This window comes from Bactrocera neohumeralis, unplaced genomic scaffold (assembly GCF_024586455.1).
Source record: "Bactrocera neohumeralis isolate Rockhampton unplaced genomic scaffold, APGP_CSIRO_Bneo_wtdbg2-racon-allhic-juicebox.fasta_v2 cluster10, whole genome shotgun sequence".
Lineage (NCBI taxonomy): Eukaryota > Metazoa > Arthropoda > Insecta > Diptera > Tephritidae > Bactrocera > Bactrocera neohumeralis.
In genome coordinates, this window is record NW_026089623.1 from 7,223,318 (window position 1) to 7,239,971 (window position 16,654).

The window sequence follows — 16,654 nt, forward strand, 5'->3', positions numbered from 1 at the left end:
TTTTTGCTATATTTATTAATAAACTGCGCCAGTTAAGCAAGTGGAGCCGATGTTTAAATAAAACACAGTCTTTTTGATTACTCACGGATACCGTGAAATATCTAAGGCTCATCCTGCATAGGAAGCTTTCATGGAAGCCGAATATTCTCTGGCTTTATGACACCATAGTCAAGCCCTTTATGTTCTATGGAGCCTTTATGTGGTGGAGGGCTTTAGAAAAGACGACCCTTGCAAAGAAACTTTAGAGCGTTCAATAGAGGAGGAAGCATCGAAAGCCGGAGTACGGGACTTTAATCCGCTTAACCTAACCTACTCCCAACTCAAGACTCTCCCACGAAACCACCTGATAAGGTATTACTTCATGGGAGTGACAAGACACGTCGTTTACGTCTCCTCTATAGCACGGACGGACTGACGCCTTTTCTGCTGTAGCTGTCTTAATACTGTCGTGATGGAAGTTGCTGCTTCGCGAACAGCTTCCCACTTCTCAGAGGACTGACACTTAAGTGCAGTCAAACTTTCCACCGTTAAACTACTACCTAGTGCTTTTTCTAGCTTTTCCCTTATGTTTAAAAACCGAGGACAATGGAAAAACACGTGTTCAGAGTCTTCTATTGACTCCATACACATCGAACAATACGGACTGACGTAATTTTTAAATTTGTACACCTAGCCTCTGAAGCAACCATGCCCGTTTAATATTTGGGTCAGGTGAAAATCCAGGTCCCCATGTTGTCTACTAATCCACGTATGGATGCCAGGTATAAGTCTGTGGGTCCACCGTCCTCTAGTTGAGGGTTGCCACAGTTGCTGCCGTATAATTATGCTCTTTTTTCTCTCTTCTCTCTTTTGGATTTCTGTAATTGGTGCTAATAGTACATAAAATTTCGTGAACTCGTCTCCCTGGATGGCTATGGGCGGCATACTAGCTAGTACTTCAGCTGCTTCGCTGGAAGCACTTGTTACTTTTAATGCTAAGAGTCTATGCACCGCATTTATTGGTCTGACATATGCTTTTATGTTTAGTGAATGTATCCATACTGGGACTTCATATTGTATAACTGAGCTCATCGCTTTTGCGATTAGAAGTCGGCGGCTGGAGCTCACACAACCTCTATTTGCCATCGTTCTTGATAAGGCATTCTAAATCTTATTTGCTTTATTTGCTACGTTTGCTATGTGCTGCTTGAATTTAAGTTTGGAGTCCAATATTACCCCTAAATACTTCAACTGTGGTTCTGAAGTAATCACGCACTCTTCTATAGTGCTTATGAGCAATACCTCTGTTTTGCGATCAGCCAGGTCCAAACTTATGGAAGAAAACATTGGCGTAGACCTTTTATGTTCACTATCATTTTTCTTAAAAGTCGGCTTTAACCGACACTGGCAGGTCTTTCATCAAAGACAAAACCGTTGTCAAAAAAGCCTTGTCAGTTTCGGTTTCTTGGAGGTGGCGCTGATAATTCATTAAAACTGTCTCCACTTGTTGATGACTCCAAGACTGAGTCTGTATTAGCATCTGGATTATATTTAAAAACAATAAAATTTATGAAAAGTACCTTCCGACACGGTGTGACAGAGTCTTTCCAAAACATCATAAACTTTAGAAAACGCCATTCATCCAAATAGCTCAATCAACTACTTGATGGAGCATCTAATCTTTTCATGCTTCCAACCCACAAAAACGGAGACCCCACCAGATATTCGCGCCGCATTTTCGCTCGTATCTCGGGAACGGTTTGTCCTACGGCCATGATCACATTTATATTTAAAACAATAAAATTTATGAAAAGTACCTTCCGACGCGGTGTGACAGAGTCTTTCCAAAACATCATAAACTTTAGAAAACGCCATTCATCCAAATAGCTCAATCAACTACTTGATGGAGCATCTAATCTTTTCATGCTTCCAACCCACAAAAACGGAGACCCCACCAGATATTCGCGCCGCATTTTCGCTCGTATCTCGGGAACGGTTTGTCCTACGGCCATGATCACATATACCATTTCGGTAGCAAATGACGTGACAAATAACTTTTGTTTAATACATTTTGCCATGAAATGCGTATTTCAGGCGCTAGGTAGACAATTTCACGATTTTAAGCCAATTTCCGAAATTTCAAGGCCGGAGTTGGGGTTGAAGATGCAATCCGATCTCAAAACAAAAAGTTGCATTGGAATCAGGAAGTACTAAGGCAACTTTTCCGCACTATTAGAAATCCCGAATCGAAAAAAGTCCGGAATCGACCCACCCTAGTGGACACCACCCTGCGGAACCCCCTGTTTAATTCTTCTCAGTTTGGATGTTTCACCTCGAAATAGAACGGATGATTGACGACCGTTCAGGTAGTTCATAGTCCACCTCTTTAACCCTGGAGGAAGCGTGGTTTCCTCAATGTCCAGTAGGATCGTTCTCTCGCAGTGTGGCTTCTGATTAAGGCCACGAACTATCTGAGCGTTTATGACGCTAAGTGCTGTGGTGGTGCTGTGCACTTTTCGGAATCCATGCTGGTGGCTGGCTAGGCTCAGGTGGTGAGTGAAGGTCGGGAGTGGCAAGGCCTCAAGTGTCTTCACTACTGGAGAGAGGAGAGTTATCGGTCGATGAGATTCCTCTTTGTTGGTGAGTTTCCCAGGTTTCATTAGTGGGACCACTCTTCCGACTTTCCACTCATCGGGTATTTGAAGAGTGGTCAGCGATAGATTGAGGACCTTGGTGAGATAGCCTACTCCCGTCGAGCCTAGATGCTTTAGCATTAGCATGTTGATTCCATCAGGGCCAATGGATTTGGAAGATTTTGCTTTGTTGATGACACTCTCAACCTCCTCATCGGTGAAAGTAAGTGGTGCGCAGCCGTTTGGCATTTTGCGCAGCCGTCGGTTAACACATCTCTTGGCTTTGTCTACCGAAGGGTGCAGTGTAAACTGCCGGTTAAAGTAGCTCGCGCAATTCTTCGGATCCGAGAAGGCATGACCACTGAATTGAACCTCAATTCGGTCGTCGTGTCTTTTCGGGTTAGACAAAGCCCAAAGCTTACTCACACCGGTGAAGAGGTTGCAGGACTTCAGGTGGTCTATCCATTTCGTCCGTTTATGTTGATCTACCATACGCCGAATCTCTAAATTGAGATCCCTTATTCAGGGATCCCCGGAATAGGCATGGCGTAAGATGTCGCGCTCATTAGCTAAAAGGGCTGCTTCGGCTGGGAAATTGGGGCGGATTTCCGCTATTCTTCCAGCCGGGATGAAGCGAGCGGTAGCTGCAGCGATCACCTTGCAGAATCGACGTTCGCCAACGCATACGTCCGTAGGAATGGGTAGAGCGTTAAAGGTGCCTTCAGTAAATTCTGTGAAGCCGAGCAGTTTGCTTTATTAAAGTTAATGAAGGTCCGGTTGTCAATTCCCACGACAGCCGGTTCTACGTACCGGAATTGACTCGGATTTTATCCGACCAAGGGCTGTTTTTCCGGCGATCTAACCCCGTTTGGATCGGTGAGTGTTAATGACGATTCTGTATTGTGATACAGTCACAATCTATAAAATTGAGAGGGGAAACTTTAGTATACCATCCCACGAGTTCAGGGTTTAAAGTCAAATGGTTTGATAGAGGAGACTCTCCAGGTGTTGGTCCGATCAGAGTTACTTTTATGAAGCGCGGCCAAAGGCCGCTAACGCAAAAGAACTAAACACGCCCAGGTGTTGATCCGACTAGCGTTTCTTTTTTGAAGAGCAGCCGAAGGACGCAAATGCAGAAAGGAATTATATGCGGAAAACTAATATGTTATTTATTTCCTGTCATTGGTATATTTTTTTTAGTTCTTCTGTAGAATATGAACGTAAGTTAGCACTGATTATTAATTAGAATGCTAACCTTTTGTTATTGCGTGAACAAAAATAATTGAACGAAAGTTAAATATTGAAAAAAGTTATTTTTGCACTATTTAATATAAATTAAATGGTTACAAACGAATTAGTGAAGTGTTAGTGGATACAAGTTAAAAATATAAGTATAAAATTTATTATAAATGGGAGAAACACGCATTTTAAATAGTTGAATTTTTGAACTTTAAATGCAAAATCTCAATAACCATAATTCAGCAGGAACTACATATATACAGGGGGGCGCAAAAGTCAGAAGATGCTATAAATTTTGCAATTGACCTCTAATTTCTGTTCTTTTTTGACATTTCCGTAGTAAACACATGCGAAGTACACGTTAATAAACAATGGTATGCTACACTGCCGGGCGCTACATTTCCCGGGCGCCTAACTTCCCGTTTTGGTGATTTGCACTGGCCAGCAAGACTTCCAGACTTTTTTTGTGGGGCTTTTTGAAGTCGCGGGTTTATGTCAACAAGCCTCAGACTCTTGCAGCTCTTAAAGACAATATCCGTCAAGAATGTGAGGACCTATCGCCGGAAGTTCTGGCCAAAGTGATGGAAAATGCCATAAAAAGGACTTAAATGGCAATCAACTGTGGCGGCGGCCATTTACAAATCATAATAATCCTCAACCAGAATCAAAGTTTTCAATTTTTTAGAAGTTTTTAATTTTCCAAAAAACGTCGGAAGGTATTTTCCCCTATATTTTTGATTTGGAGGACCTCCTATATCCGTACATACCCATTTTAACCACGAAATCGGGGGATGCTATTTTAAAATTTACCGAAGGTATACATCTAGAAAGTCTCATAACAATGCACGGCAAAGACGTTGGACAAAGGTCATAGAATTTTCGCACTTTTTTCTGCAAGGAGCCTAAAATTATTCTTGGCCAAATCCACACCTACTCTATTCGATTGGGGTAGGTACTTGGAGTTGAAATGTTTGTTCTGGGCATTGCAGGGGTCGAATCGTTACATCCGTGAATGTATCACTCGTCACGTAAAAGTCTGTGTATTTCGTATTATGAAATAAATGATCGTAGCGCTTATATACGTGATTGTAACGCTTCTATCGTAATCTGGCATGATGACATCCGTGAACGAGTATATAAACGTATCCGTTCGTTCGAATCGTCATTCGAACGCAAATTACCAATCGTAATAGACAAATTTATGGAAATGTGAGCAAATTTTTTTAAATTTTATGTTTTTTATCATTTTTAGTAATAAAGAACACAAATAAGAAACCAATGAATGGAATATCTCATTAAAAATTAAAAAAAAAAAATTATTTATATGAACAAAATTTTTGTATTTTAGTTGACATTAAAAATAAAATTATTTACAAGGTAAAGGACATATACATATTTGAATTAAATTTACTAAAGTATACATTATTTGGTCTCTTATCGTTTGGTCGATTGCGGTGAGGCGGTTCGCTACCCCGGTGCCCATTTCTTGTGTGTGATAAGAATCGCAATTTTGAGGGTCGTAACTTATTGTAAATTTTATGCAGATTTTATGTAATGTCTCACAAACGTTAGTAAATCTTCCACTTTTTCGGGGTGATACCTTTCTCTCTTGCCATATCCTAAACTTCTTCACCCAAGAATGATAGAGAAAGAGATTACGCAATGCGCATGTTTGCTTTCAGTCAGCTGTTGTTGCTGACGTTACGGTTGACTTATTATTCGCCCGCGCTATTGAAAGTGAATTCGAATTGTGTTTTCAAGTGTTATATTATTTGTTAAATTCTATATTTTTAAAATGCGTTGTGCAGTGTTCGGTTGTAATAATAACAATGGTAAAAATACTGCTACGAAGTGGAGATTTTTTCATTTCCCTAAGGATAAAGCCGCATTAAAACAATGGATTCAAATAATGTACTGGAACAGATGACGGAGCTGGTTTCATCAATGAGAGTCATTGGTAAAAATGGTTTGCTTCCATTCCAAAAAGGTAATACTCAAGCTACATATATATTTAGATAAGTTGATTTTCTACAGTTTTTGATTTTACTTATGATTTACAGGTATACTCCAAAGCAATAATGCTTTGAAATTGCTGCTGGATGACTTAAGACAGCAGCACAAAATTGATTACGTTTTGACTTATCGATTGAACCAGGACGTTTTGGAAATTTTTTTTGGCGTAATCAGGTCAAAAGGTGGTCTTCACGATCACCCTGACAGGCAAAAGTTCAAATATAGGCTGCGTTCCTATATACTTGGTCACAACGAAGGAGCGATCACAGAAGAAGGCAATGTTGAAGTCGACAACATACCAGATTTGGAAGGAAATTACTTATCTCTAACCGGTAATTATCAAAATATTACACGTACATAGTATTATAAACCTAAAACTACAGAAAACATTATTATATAAAATTGTATTGATGTTAACAAATGCAAATATGTACTTACATACAATCTAAGTTTTTGCATACTAACCACTGTTTTTTATCCTAATTATACTAATAATAATAACTAACAATTTATTCCATTTATTGATACGCATGTACATATGTATGTTTTTTATATTTTTGCAGGTAATATTTTTCAACGTGTGTCAGTTGATCTGAAGTCCACTGACCCAATCGAAAAAAATGATGACTTGGAGATTCTCAACAACGACGGACTTGAGAATTTGGCAGGGTACATCTGCCACAAACTCGGTAAAGACAACCCCGAAATTTGTGCCAATTCCGAAAATTGTTCGTCCCATACTTGGGTGGATCACCTTTCTGAAGGAGGACTCTCAAAACCAACAGATATGTTGATGGAGCATTTGAGAGCCTTGCAAGCAATATTTGACGACGTCAATGGTAATGATTTGCATATACATAGTTCTTAAAACCAGATGTTTGTAGTTTTCTTTTCATTGTGCTAATGGAAACATCCAAACCAAAACTTTTAATCAACTCCCATGATAAAATTTCAGGGGTTTCAGGAGCTTTTCTCGTACAAGTCGCTCAGCGTGTATAGAAATTTTGGTCTTTGGACCTCCACCGTATTGAGTCTTGCTTCTTCTTTCTACTCTTGGATTATTCAAAAATCTTTCTTCTTCCCTCTCTGTTCGAAATGGAATATTTTTCATAAATTTGTTTGATACGTTTCACCCCTCTTCCCATCTTCTACAATTAAGATCCGATTCTCTTAAATTTTTTTATATTTTTTCTAAGAACAGAACAAAAAAATTTCACCATGACATAAATTCCCTTAATAAATACAAATGAATTAAATATTTAGTAAAATTCAGTTTTACCTTGAAAAAAATGGACCAAAACTAAAATTATACTTTCATTTGACGCGCACTCATGGGCTCACCAGCGAAGACTAATCACTCCCGATACAGTAAATATTTTTTTCGTCTAAATAATAAGTGTAAATATTACTCCATCTATTTATTTACATAACGGTGCTTCTACATAAAATGCTTTATGAATTTATTCTTAAGCAAAAATGTAGGAAGTAAATTAATGATCTGAGGTTGCCAGTATATACTACATTTATACTTTCATTTGACGCCTAGTGTATGTACAAATTATGTCCAGAAACACATAGATTTAAGTGATTTTGTAAATTGTAGCTCGAAAATAAAAGAATTATTTTTCAGAGCTAGAATGTATTTTAGGATTCGTTCCTTAAATAAAAACATAATTGAACATATGTTTAGTAAAAAAAGAAAATTAAATAAAACAATAAATTGATACTTGGTTACAAAATATTCAATCTTTTTATTTACATAAATGTATATGGTTGAAACAAACACAGCAAAGATTGTCTCTTTTTAAATAATACAATGAAAATTCAATTAAATGAATATGTAGGTAAATGTCCACTATAAAATATTCACTTATATTGATATCTTTTATTAATATTCACTTATATTGATGTTAAATTTGATGATATTCATGATTTTGTATGCCTGCAACGTCTTGGGGCGGCAAAATGGTATTTAAAAACTCCAATTTGGGCAAAAATTTCTGCAAATTGTGTCAAAAGCGTACAAGATATAGGACAAAAATGAGTTTTTTCTATGGCTTTTAATAAAATGTCTTGTAAATTTACTATAAATTTCCTCAAAATCCGTATTGTGAGAATTTTTGAACTTCAGAATTTGCGTGGCTTCTAGTTGCTATCAATTTCTTCAAAATCCGTATTGTTAGAATTTTGGAACTTCAGAATTTGCGTGGCTTCTAGTTCCTAAATTTTATATACTTATTATCGAAGGTATTGGCACGATTCCGATTACTTTGGCGGAGGGTACAAATGGGATATGAGCGGATAGGGGAGCTTCTCCAGAGAAGAAATATCCAAAAATAATATAAAAATAACTTTTATTTTTTAAATTATTCAAGATTAAAAGTTCAAAAATTTGCACTCTAATACACATGGTATTTCTGTATGTTTCACTAAATTTTTTCACGTTTTTCACTCTGTATATTTAAATATACACTCTAAACATTGAAATAAGTTCACATTTCACTTTTATTTTGGTATATTTTACCTAAATTTATTAATTTAAAAATCACTTAGCACACTCATCGTTGAAAAGGTAAGATTGTTTACAATTATGAGGAAAACAAGCCTTGCCACATTTTAAACAGCAAATATGTAGGATTTTTAACATTTTTTCTTTGTTTGCTTTTTCGCGTGATTCTTTTTTCTATATTAACTATAATTCCACATATGTATATGTGATTTATGTGACTGAAGTACTTTCGCGTTGTACTCCTTTATGCGTAGGCGGCCTTCGGCCGCGCTTCAAAAAAAAATAACCCTGGTCGAGCGAATACCCGGGGTGACTGTAGTACTTTCGCGTAGTACTCCTTTCTGCGTTGGCGGCCTTCGGCCGCGCTTAAAAAAAATAACCCGGTCGAGCGAATACCTAGGGTGACTGAAGTACTTTCGCGTAGTACTCCTTTCTGCGTTAAAATAAAAAAACATATTGAGATTCGTTATAAAGTGGTTGTATTTTTTCGGTTATCTTGCACTGATATTGAAACAAAATATGAGGTTTCGTTATAAAATGGTTAAATTTTGGTTATTATATCTGTCAGCGGTTTCCATTCATTTTTGATAATACGTTTTTTTTTGTATATTAGGTGACAATATATATATTATTATTATATAATATTACTTATTTCTTTATTAAATTAAATAAAGAACTTATCCACATGAATGGATAGAGGAATTTTTGGCAAAAAAGGCTTTTCAGCGAATTTCCTTATCATCACATGGCAGCGCTCCATTTCGTCGTAATTTTGGCACGATTCCGATTACTTTGGCGGAGGGGTAAAAAAAACGAATTTCCGTATAAATGGGGTATCTACGGATAGGGGAGCTCCTCCAGAGGAGGAATATCCAAAAATAATTTAAAAATTACGAATATTTTTTAAAATATTCACGATTAAAAGTTCAAAAATTTGCACTAAGAAAACATAATATTTCTCTATGTTTCACTAAATTGTTTCACATTTTTTACTTTGTATATTTAAATACACACTCTTAGCTTTGAAATAAGCTCACATTTCACATTTATTTTTCAATTTTGAAGCTAAATTTTGTTATTTAAAAATCACTTAGCACACTCATTGTTGAAAAGGTCAGATTGTTTACAATTATGAGGAAAACGAGCCTTGCCACATCTTAAACAGTAAATATGTAGGATTTTTAACAATTTTTCTTTGTTTGTTTTATCGCGTGATTCTTTTTTCTATATTAACCATAAAAAAAATACTTTCTACCTATGTATATGTGTAATACGTAATTTATGTGACTGAAGTACTTTCGCGAAGTACTCCTTTATGCATTGGCGGCCTTCGGCCGCGCTTTTAAAAAATAACCCTGGTCGAGCGAATACCCGGGGTGACTGAAGTACTTTCACGTAGTACTCCTTTCTGCGTTGGCGGCCTTCGGCCGCGGTCTAAAAAAATAACCCTGGCCGAGCGAATACCCGGGGTGACTGAAGTACTTTCGCGTAGTACTCCTTTCTGTGTTGGCGGCCTTCGGCCGCGCTCTAAAAAAATAACCCTGGCCGAGCGAATACCCGGGGTGACTGAAGTACTATCGCGTAGCACTCCTTTCTGCGTTGGCGGCCTTCGGCCGCGCTCTAAAAAAATAACCCTGGCCGAGCGAATACCCGGGGTGACTGAAGTACTTTCGCGTAGTACTCCTTTCTGCGTTGGCGGCCTTCGGCCGCGCTCTAAAAAAATAACCCTGGCCGAGCGAATACCCGGGGTGACTGAAGTACTATCGCGTAGCACTCCTTTCTGCGTTGGAGGCCTTCGGCCGCGCTCTAAAAAAATAACCCATGCCGAGCGAATACCCGGGATGACTGAAGTACTATCGCGTAGTACTCCTTTCTGCGTTGGCGGCCTTCGGCCGCGCTCTAAAAAAATAACCCTGGCCGAGCGAATACCCGGGGTGACTGTAGTACTTTCGCGTAGTATATCTTTCTGCGTTAAAAATAAAAAACATATTAACTTTTTGCTGACAGATATAATAACCAAAAAATATAACCACTTTATATCCGAAACTCATATTTTAAATATAATAATATGTATATCGTCACCTAAAATACAAACCAATGTATCATAAAAAATAAATGGAAATCGCTGACAGATATAATAAAATAAATGTATATAATATTATTAATACGTGTATATAATATTACTTATTTGCTTAATAAATTTAAAAAAGAAAATATCCATAAGCATGAATGGAGGAATTTTTGCGAAAAAGAGGAATTTCAGCGAATTGCCTTGTCATCACATGGCAGCGCTCCATTTCTTCGTAATTTTTGGTAAACAAATGAGGTTCAAAAGAATGTAAAATGTAATTTTTAAAATAAAGATTTTTTATATAAAAAACCTGCTAGAAGTGTAAAATGTGGATTTATTTAAAAGATTATAGTGTAATTTAATTAATTTGAAGAGAAAAATGTGAGTAAAGTGTGTTTAATGTGGTAAAATAGCTTGTTGAAATGTTCAAATTTTGGGAATTTTCGAACTTTAAGGTCGAATATCTCGTAAACTAGGCGTTTGCGGTACCTATAACCCCATATATTTTTTAATCAGGATGACTTCCTCTTTCCAACGGTACCTTCAAATCGCGGCGCCAAAGAAATCGGAATTGTGCCAAGGTATTTTGTAAAAATTCACTTCGTTCGAACCACCTCATGAAACTTGTAGGTAGGTAGATAAAGGAGGGCGGCAGAACATCCCTGCCCCGGGCGCCCGAAGTTGTAGCTACGCCACTGATCCAAAACAATGTGGAATTTAAAAACTATTGTGAATTGAAAATACATTACGATCCGTTTGCTATCGCATGTGATAATGCCAATCACTGCATACGATTGACGTATCACGTAATTTTCTTTCGTATGTTTGCCGATCCGTGCACGGATGTAACGATTCGACCCCAGGTCAAACTCTCATCTGTTCAGAATAGATCTTGACATACAAAATCTATGTCCTACATACCCAATGAAACCGCCTCACTTAACCATCGGCCGAAACAGCTCGTTTAGTGATTTCGACGACAGCTAAACTCATTACGTTTCCCAAACAGGGTACAAATAATCGCTCCAACGTGTCTCTGAAACACATTTTTGCAATCAATACCCTCTTCCCTATCGCAAGACCATGTCGAAACAGCACGTTCCATTGGTTTTGCGTTAAATGAGTTTGATGTCTTCATCACATGCATATCAAATAATGCGATACGATTTACTTTTAATTTGATTTCTCTTATTCATGTAAGAACTCACACATGCAAGAGTTGTAAACCAAGATTCCTGTATTACCCACAGAAAAATTTGACAAAGTCCAATTTCTTGTATATTGTTTGAACAAACTTGATAGAAATGTTTATTTATCTTCTGGTTTAGAAAATACGAATGTTAATTGGCATTTTCCGCAGTAATGACGATCTTCATGAGCTGCCATGAAAACACCAGCTCCACAGTTCTCACCCGGGCATTCTCGACGTAGGCGATGTATTTTTCCGTTTTCATCGACCTAAATTATTAAGATAGGGTTTAGCTCTTAAAATATATTTCAACGAATTTCACTCATACCTTGTAATATTTTAAAACTGCTAACTTAACCTTCTTTCTTTTGTGTTTAATTTTTTTCGGAGTCGAGTAGTTCTTCTTCTTACGTTTCTTTGCGCCACCTCTAAGACGAAGTACTAAATGCAATGTAGACTCTTTCTGAATATTATAGTCAGCCAATGTGCGACCATCTTCCAATTGCTTTCCGGCAAAAATTAGACGCTGTTGATCAGGCGGAATTCCTTCCTTATCTTGAATTTTGGCCTTAACATGTTCAATAGTATCCGAAGGCTCAACCTCAAGAGTGATGGTCTTACCCGTAAGGGTTTTTACGAATATTTGCATTGCTGAACAATCTTACAAACCTAATAAAAATAAAATAAAAGTAATGATCTAAAGAAAATATTTAACTTCTAAAATAAAATGTGCATTAAATTTAATGAAATCAATTTATCCTCTTGTTTATTAAATTATTGACACAATATAGATATTTTCGACAATTAAATTTATACGAGTAATACGGCATTGATAACACCATCGTTTTCTGGATTGTTTGTCACTTGTGCATATTTTCCCCAAACAACTTTTCCGGTTTGAGTAACAAGTCCTAAATCTGAAATATTTACTTCGATCACGGTTCCTTTTGTAATAACTCCCAATGATGTTAACATAGGTGAGCTAGGATTTTTCTTAACGCCAATTATAGGAAGATAAAATGTGGTCTTGAGTTCTGGATGTGTTACATGAGCTTTATTCATTCTTAAACCCATTGGCCTGATAAATCTTTCAAATTTTGGAGGTTTCCTTGTAAAATTTTCACCAACAAATGTTACTTTTGTTACCATACGTTTCCACGATTTTCTTTTCGTTTTGCCAGTTTTCAACTCTTTAAAAACTTCCGCATCCGATTGGGCCCGAACTTTCGGAAGCGGTACGTCCCATTTACCAGCTTTTTCTTTTCTCTTCTGCTTGATCATATTGGACAGTATTTTGGCATTGGCCTGTTGGCCTCTGTCCAATAAATAATGTGGAAGGGCACCTCCTTCAATCTTTTCATTTTCTTTTTTACTCTTCTTTTCCTGATGCGCTTTTATATTCTTGGAAATTTGAATTTTCTCATTTCGACGTTCTTTATTGAACAGTTTAGCTTTTATTCCACGCAACTTCTGTGCTTTTCGTGCTCTTTCCTTAGGTAGCCGAGCTTCTTTCTTTCTCTTCCGTTCTTCATAATCTAATCGCCTACCATAGAGTTTAAGATGACGTTCCATATATTCATTTTGAGGCATGATGAATTATTTTTGAACCTAAAAATTGAGAATCCGATTTCAAAAGGATGTATCTTTTTTCAGTTTACAGCACGTATATCGTATCGACGTATGCTACGAAAATATACCAAAATTAGTTTTAAGCGCTCCCTTCAAATTTAACGATATTTTTACACAGAATTATAATTCCATATTACACAGATATATACACTACAGCTCAAACACCATAATGTCTTTTTGAAAACTTCCCACCATATTTTTCTAAGGAGTAACTCACCCATATACGCAAAGCCCACGATACAAAAAGGAAGTTTTTGGTTATTAAACAGGAAATGTAAAATTATCTTACAATATTTTATAAACGCATTAATGTTGCGTTCAAGAAAGCGTGTTATACTGTTTTAAACTTAATTGCATTTCATTATCGGATTAAGGCCCATTTACAATCTGGTTAGCATTATTTTAAATCGCATGCTCTTAAACTTGAAGATGTCTTTCACAATCGAAAAGGGGCAATAGAGGAATTATTAGCTGGTACGATGTAAACAGAGACACTGCTAAGAGGAGCAATTGGAAAAATATCAAGGAGTGTCAGAGGTTGAGTTTCTATTGATTTCTAAGACGGCCGCTTTTTGCGCGGAAAATGGTTGCATTTTGTTATTTTCTTAAAATAGATGGACAAGTTGTCCAAAAAAATTTATGGTTATGTGTTAAACCTTGAAGTTTGCTTAAAATAAAAACTCTTGATATTATTATATATTCAGAGAGGAGCGGGAATTTTTCGCAGATACAAGTACTAATTAATTTTCACATTTTCGCTTTTCAAACTGTGGTAAGTTACTAAATATTCACCAAAGAAGAATTTTAAGGGCATATAAGAACCATGTAAGAAACGAGATTGAAAAAATGCAAATGCAAATACAAGTTTTATAGTTCTCGAAATTGAATTTTATAAAAAGTGATCAATATCGAGTAGTTTTGTAAAAAGAAAATTTCGGTCACATAATAATCATCACCATTATCCACATTGAAGATCCTCTAAGTCTAATTTAAGAATATTTAAGTATTTTGCCAGGGCGTAGTAGGGTTGTGTAAGATAATTTCAACTTATTTTTAGTAAAAAATATTACTACCGTATTTTATAATAAGATTTTGCCAATACAAAAAATAATTTATTTAAGAAGTATATATACTATATAGAAAAATTAAGTCATGAACTATATAAAAAATGGTAATTTTTTTATGTAAACAATTGTTAAAAAAATATTCAACACATTTTTATCGTTAAATGCCGAAATACATTGACAGCCATCGTATAAATCGGTTAGCACTCCATTTGGAACGGGTAGGATCTCCAACGTTCAATTTATGTACACTATCGGAATGCTCCAACAGTCATATACATATTTGCATATGTGCGTATGTATAATAGAAAGATCGGTTCTACATATAACTATCTCTTAAAACTTATTGTTCAAACTAATTATGACATATAATACCAAATTTCGTTACAATAATTATATCAGAGAATGTATATGATAGAGAAGGTTCCTAACGCAGTGAACGTGAAAATATTTCTGGCCAACTCGGATAAAATGGTAGAGATTTGCCGCAGCCAACTCAGAAGGTGAAATTTTAACAGTGGCGCTTGAACAGAGCTGAGCATTGAATAAAAATTATTATTAAAGATGTATGTTAGCTTTTTACTTATATTTTTATACGTTTATATATAATCATATGCATTCATATATGTATATTATATTCGTTTTGTGAATATTTTTGAATGCAGGTGCAATGGAATACATTTTAATTTATTATACTTTTTCAATGCAATATTTGTCCAAATAACGTGAAAATAAGGCCTATTTTTTTTAGTTATTTCCTATGGTTGATATATACATACATATATGTATATGTGTATATCCTCTGTGTATATAGTACTTCATTCCATATGCATATAACACATTTTCATAATATACTACCCTACATGTAGGGTGGAGTCTTGCAAGACGTAGGTAACAGATAGCACAAACACATTGAAACATTTCCAGCTGTTCACCAACACTGTTACATTTCGTGCAATTTTCGATTGAATGGAAGAAAGCGTAAGCAGAGAACTTGTATTATAGAGAAGGTCCAACTACAGACAAGCTTGTGAACGGTCAAGAGCCATGAATTTTCTATTAGTGGATTTCACCACTTTTGGCTCGGCAGGAGAAATTTTAACAGAAATGAGCGAACAGAGCTGAGCAGTCAATGAAAATTATGCTCAGAAATATACATTGCTTTTACAGACGCATGTTGGCCTTTTGGCTTATATGTTTATACGTTTATATGCTATCATATCAACTGATATCAATACAATTTTGCGAATTTTTGTGAACTCATGCAAAATTGATAACATTATTATTAAATTATGCAATTCTCTAAGCAATATTTGTAGTTAATGAGCAAATGAGCTACTTTTTAAATATTTCTTATCTTTGAGAATGTAATATAATTTCATATGTATGGATATATAGTATATGCTATATACATATATCTAGTATTATCATAATATTCTAAAAAACTTAATATATTACAACAATAATATATGTATATAAATCACACCTTTTATCGTTTAAAACTTTCATATGCATCTATCCTGCAGATATGTATGTAAGTACAAATCAATCAAATCAAGATATTATCATTTATCAGTAATATAATATGCACACGCTGCTCTATATGTACATACATGCGTATGACATTCCCACACAAATAATGCACATACAAACCTTCATATATATATCTGTATCCGTTGGAAGGTCTTGGCCCGTTGGTAGGTCTTGGATCTTACGGGATCAGGCATCCCAGTTGAGCTCTAAGCTACCGGGGGGGTCGGCAGGTCGCGGATAGCCGGACGGCCTGTAGTAGCAGGTTAGTTGCGAAATAAGTTACAACGAATAAGGGATAAGAGGATGCGGTATAAAAGCCAGCCAATCCGCCGTGTAGAGAGGGTAATATGAATCACTCTGCCGAAGTGTCAGTCACGATGTGAATTAGTAACCAGCCCCTTCGGGCCCTGGTCAGGAAGTGTACACTGGGCGCAAAATTAGTAGACTGCTCCGAGCGAGCGCCGGTTCGTCCGAGTTTTCCGGAACAGATAAAGCATAGGACAGGCCTCAGGGAACTGGGGTAGGGGCATAGTTAAACTGATAAATGGAGACAATTAATGAAAAAACACACAACAACAACAATAGCAGCAACAAATTTAGCGGTGTCACCAGTCAATTTACGATTTCAGGAGTAGACCCCTTTAAAAAACCTTCACGTTTGGCTAGATTGCCAGTGAAGGTGCTCTTCGCACAAAGACCAGTGAGGTCGAAATCGTCACCTCCAACGCTTCAGGAGAACACACCGATATTGAAAGAAGCACAGTCACAACGTGATTATATGTATAAACATGGAGA

At 36.4% G+C, this 16,654-nt stretch overlaps 2 protein-coding genes across 5 annotated transcripts; both read right to left on the reverse strand.

Annotated features, from left to right (window-relative positions):
• Positions 1-11,714: 11,714 nt before the first annotated feature.
• On the reverse strand, positions 11,715-13,579 carry LOC126765100 (ubiquitin-40S ribosomal protein S27a). The gene is made up of 3 exons (XM_050482716.1): positions 13,480-13,579; positions 11,962-12,302; positions 11,715-11,902 (listed from the first exon to the last, which is right to left on the reverse strand). The coding sequence occupies exons 2-3, from the start codon at positions 12,280-12,282 to the stop codon at positions 11,753-11,755; spliced, it is 471 nt and encodes a 156-aa protein (XP_050338673.1). The 5' UTR covers positions 12,283-12,302; positions 13,480-13,579; the 3' UTR covers positions 11,715-11,752.
• Positions 12,373-13,529, reverse strand: LOC126765083 (ribosome biogenesis protein NSA2 homolog). Of its 4 annotated transcripts, none has more exons than XM_050482696.1 (2): positions 13,480-13,529; positions 12,373-13,316 (listed from the first exon to the last, which is right to left on the reverse strand). In XM_050482696.1, the coding sequence occupies exon 2, from the start codon at positions 13,221-13,223 to the stop codon at positions 12,444-12,446; it is 780 nt and encodes a 259-aa protein (XP_050338653.1). In that variant the 5' UTR covers positions 13,224-13,316; positions 13,480-13,529; the 3' UTR covers positions 12,373-12,443. The 4 variants fall into 4 exon arrangements, with proteins under 4 accessions (XP_050338653.1, XP_050338655.1, XP_050338654.1 ...); XM_050482698.1 differs by having other exon boundaries at positions 12,373-13,241; positions 13,480-13,509; XM_050482697.1 differs by lacking the exon at positions 13,480-13,529 and adding an exon at positions 13,377-13,473.
• Positions 13,580-16,654: the final 3,075 nt, after the last annotated feature.

What these genes read in the sequence shown, in the direction of transcription:
- LOC126765100 (XM_050482716.1), bottom strand. Translation starts at nt 12,282, where the DNA reads ATGCAAATATTCGTAAAAACCCTTACGGGTAAGACCATCACTCTTGAG. An exon ending in CAGTTTTAAAATATTACAAG is followed by an intron (nt 11,903 to 11,961) that starts GTATGAGTGAAA and finishes TTAATAATTTAG; the next exon opens with GTCGATGAAAACGGAAAAAT.
- LOC126765083 (XM_050482696.1), bottom strand. Translation starts at nt 13,223, where the DNA reads ATGCCTCAAAATGAATATATGGAACGTCATCTTAAACTCTATGGTAGG.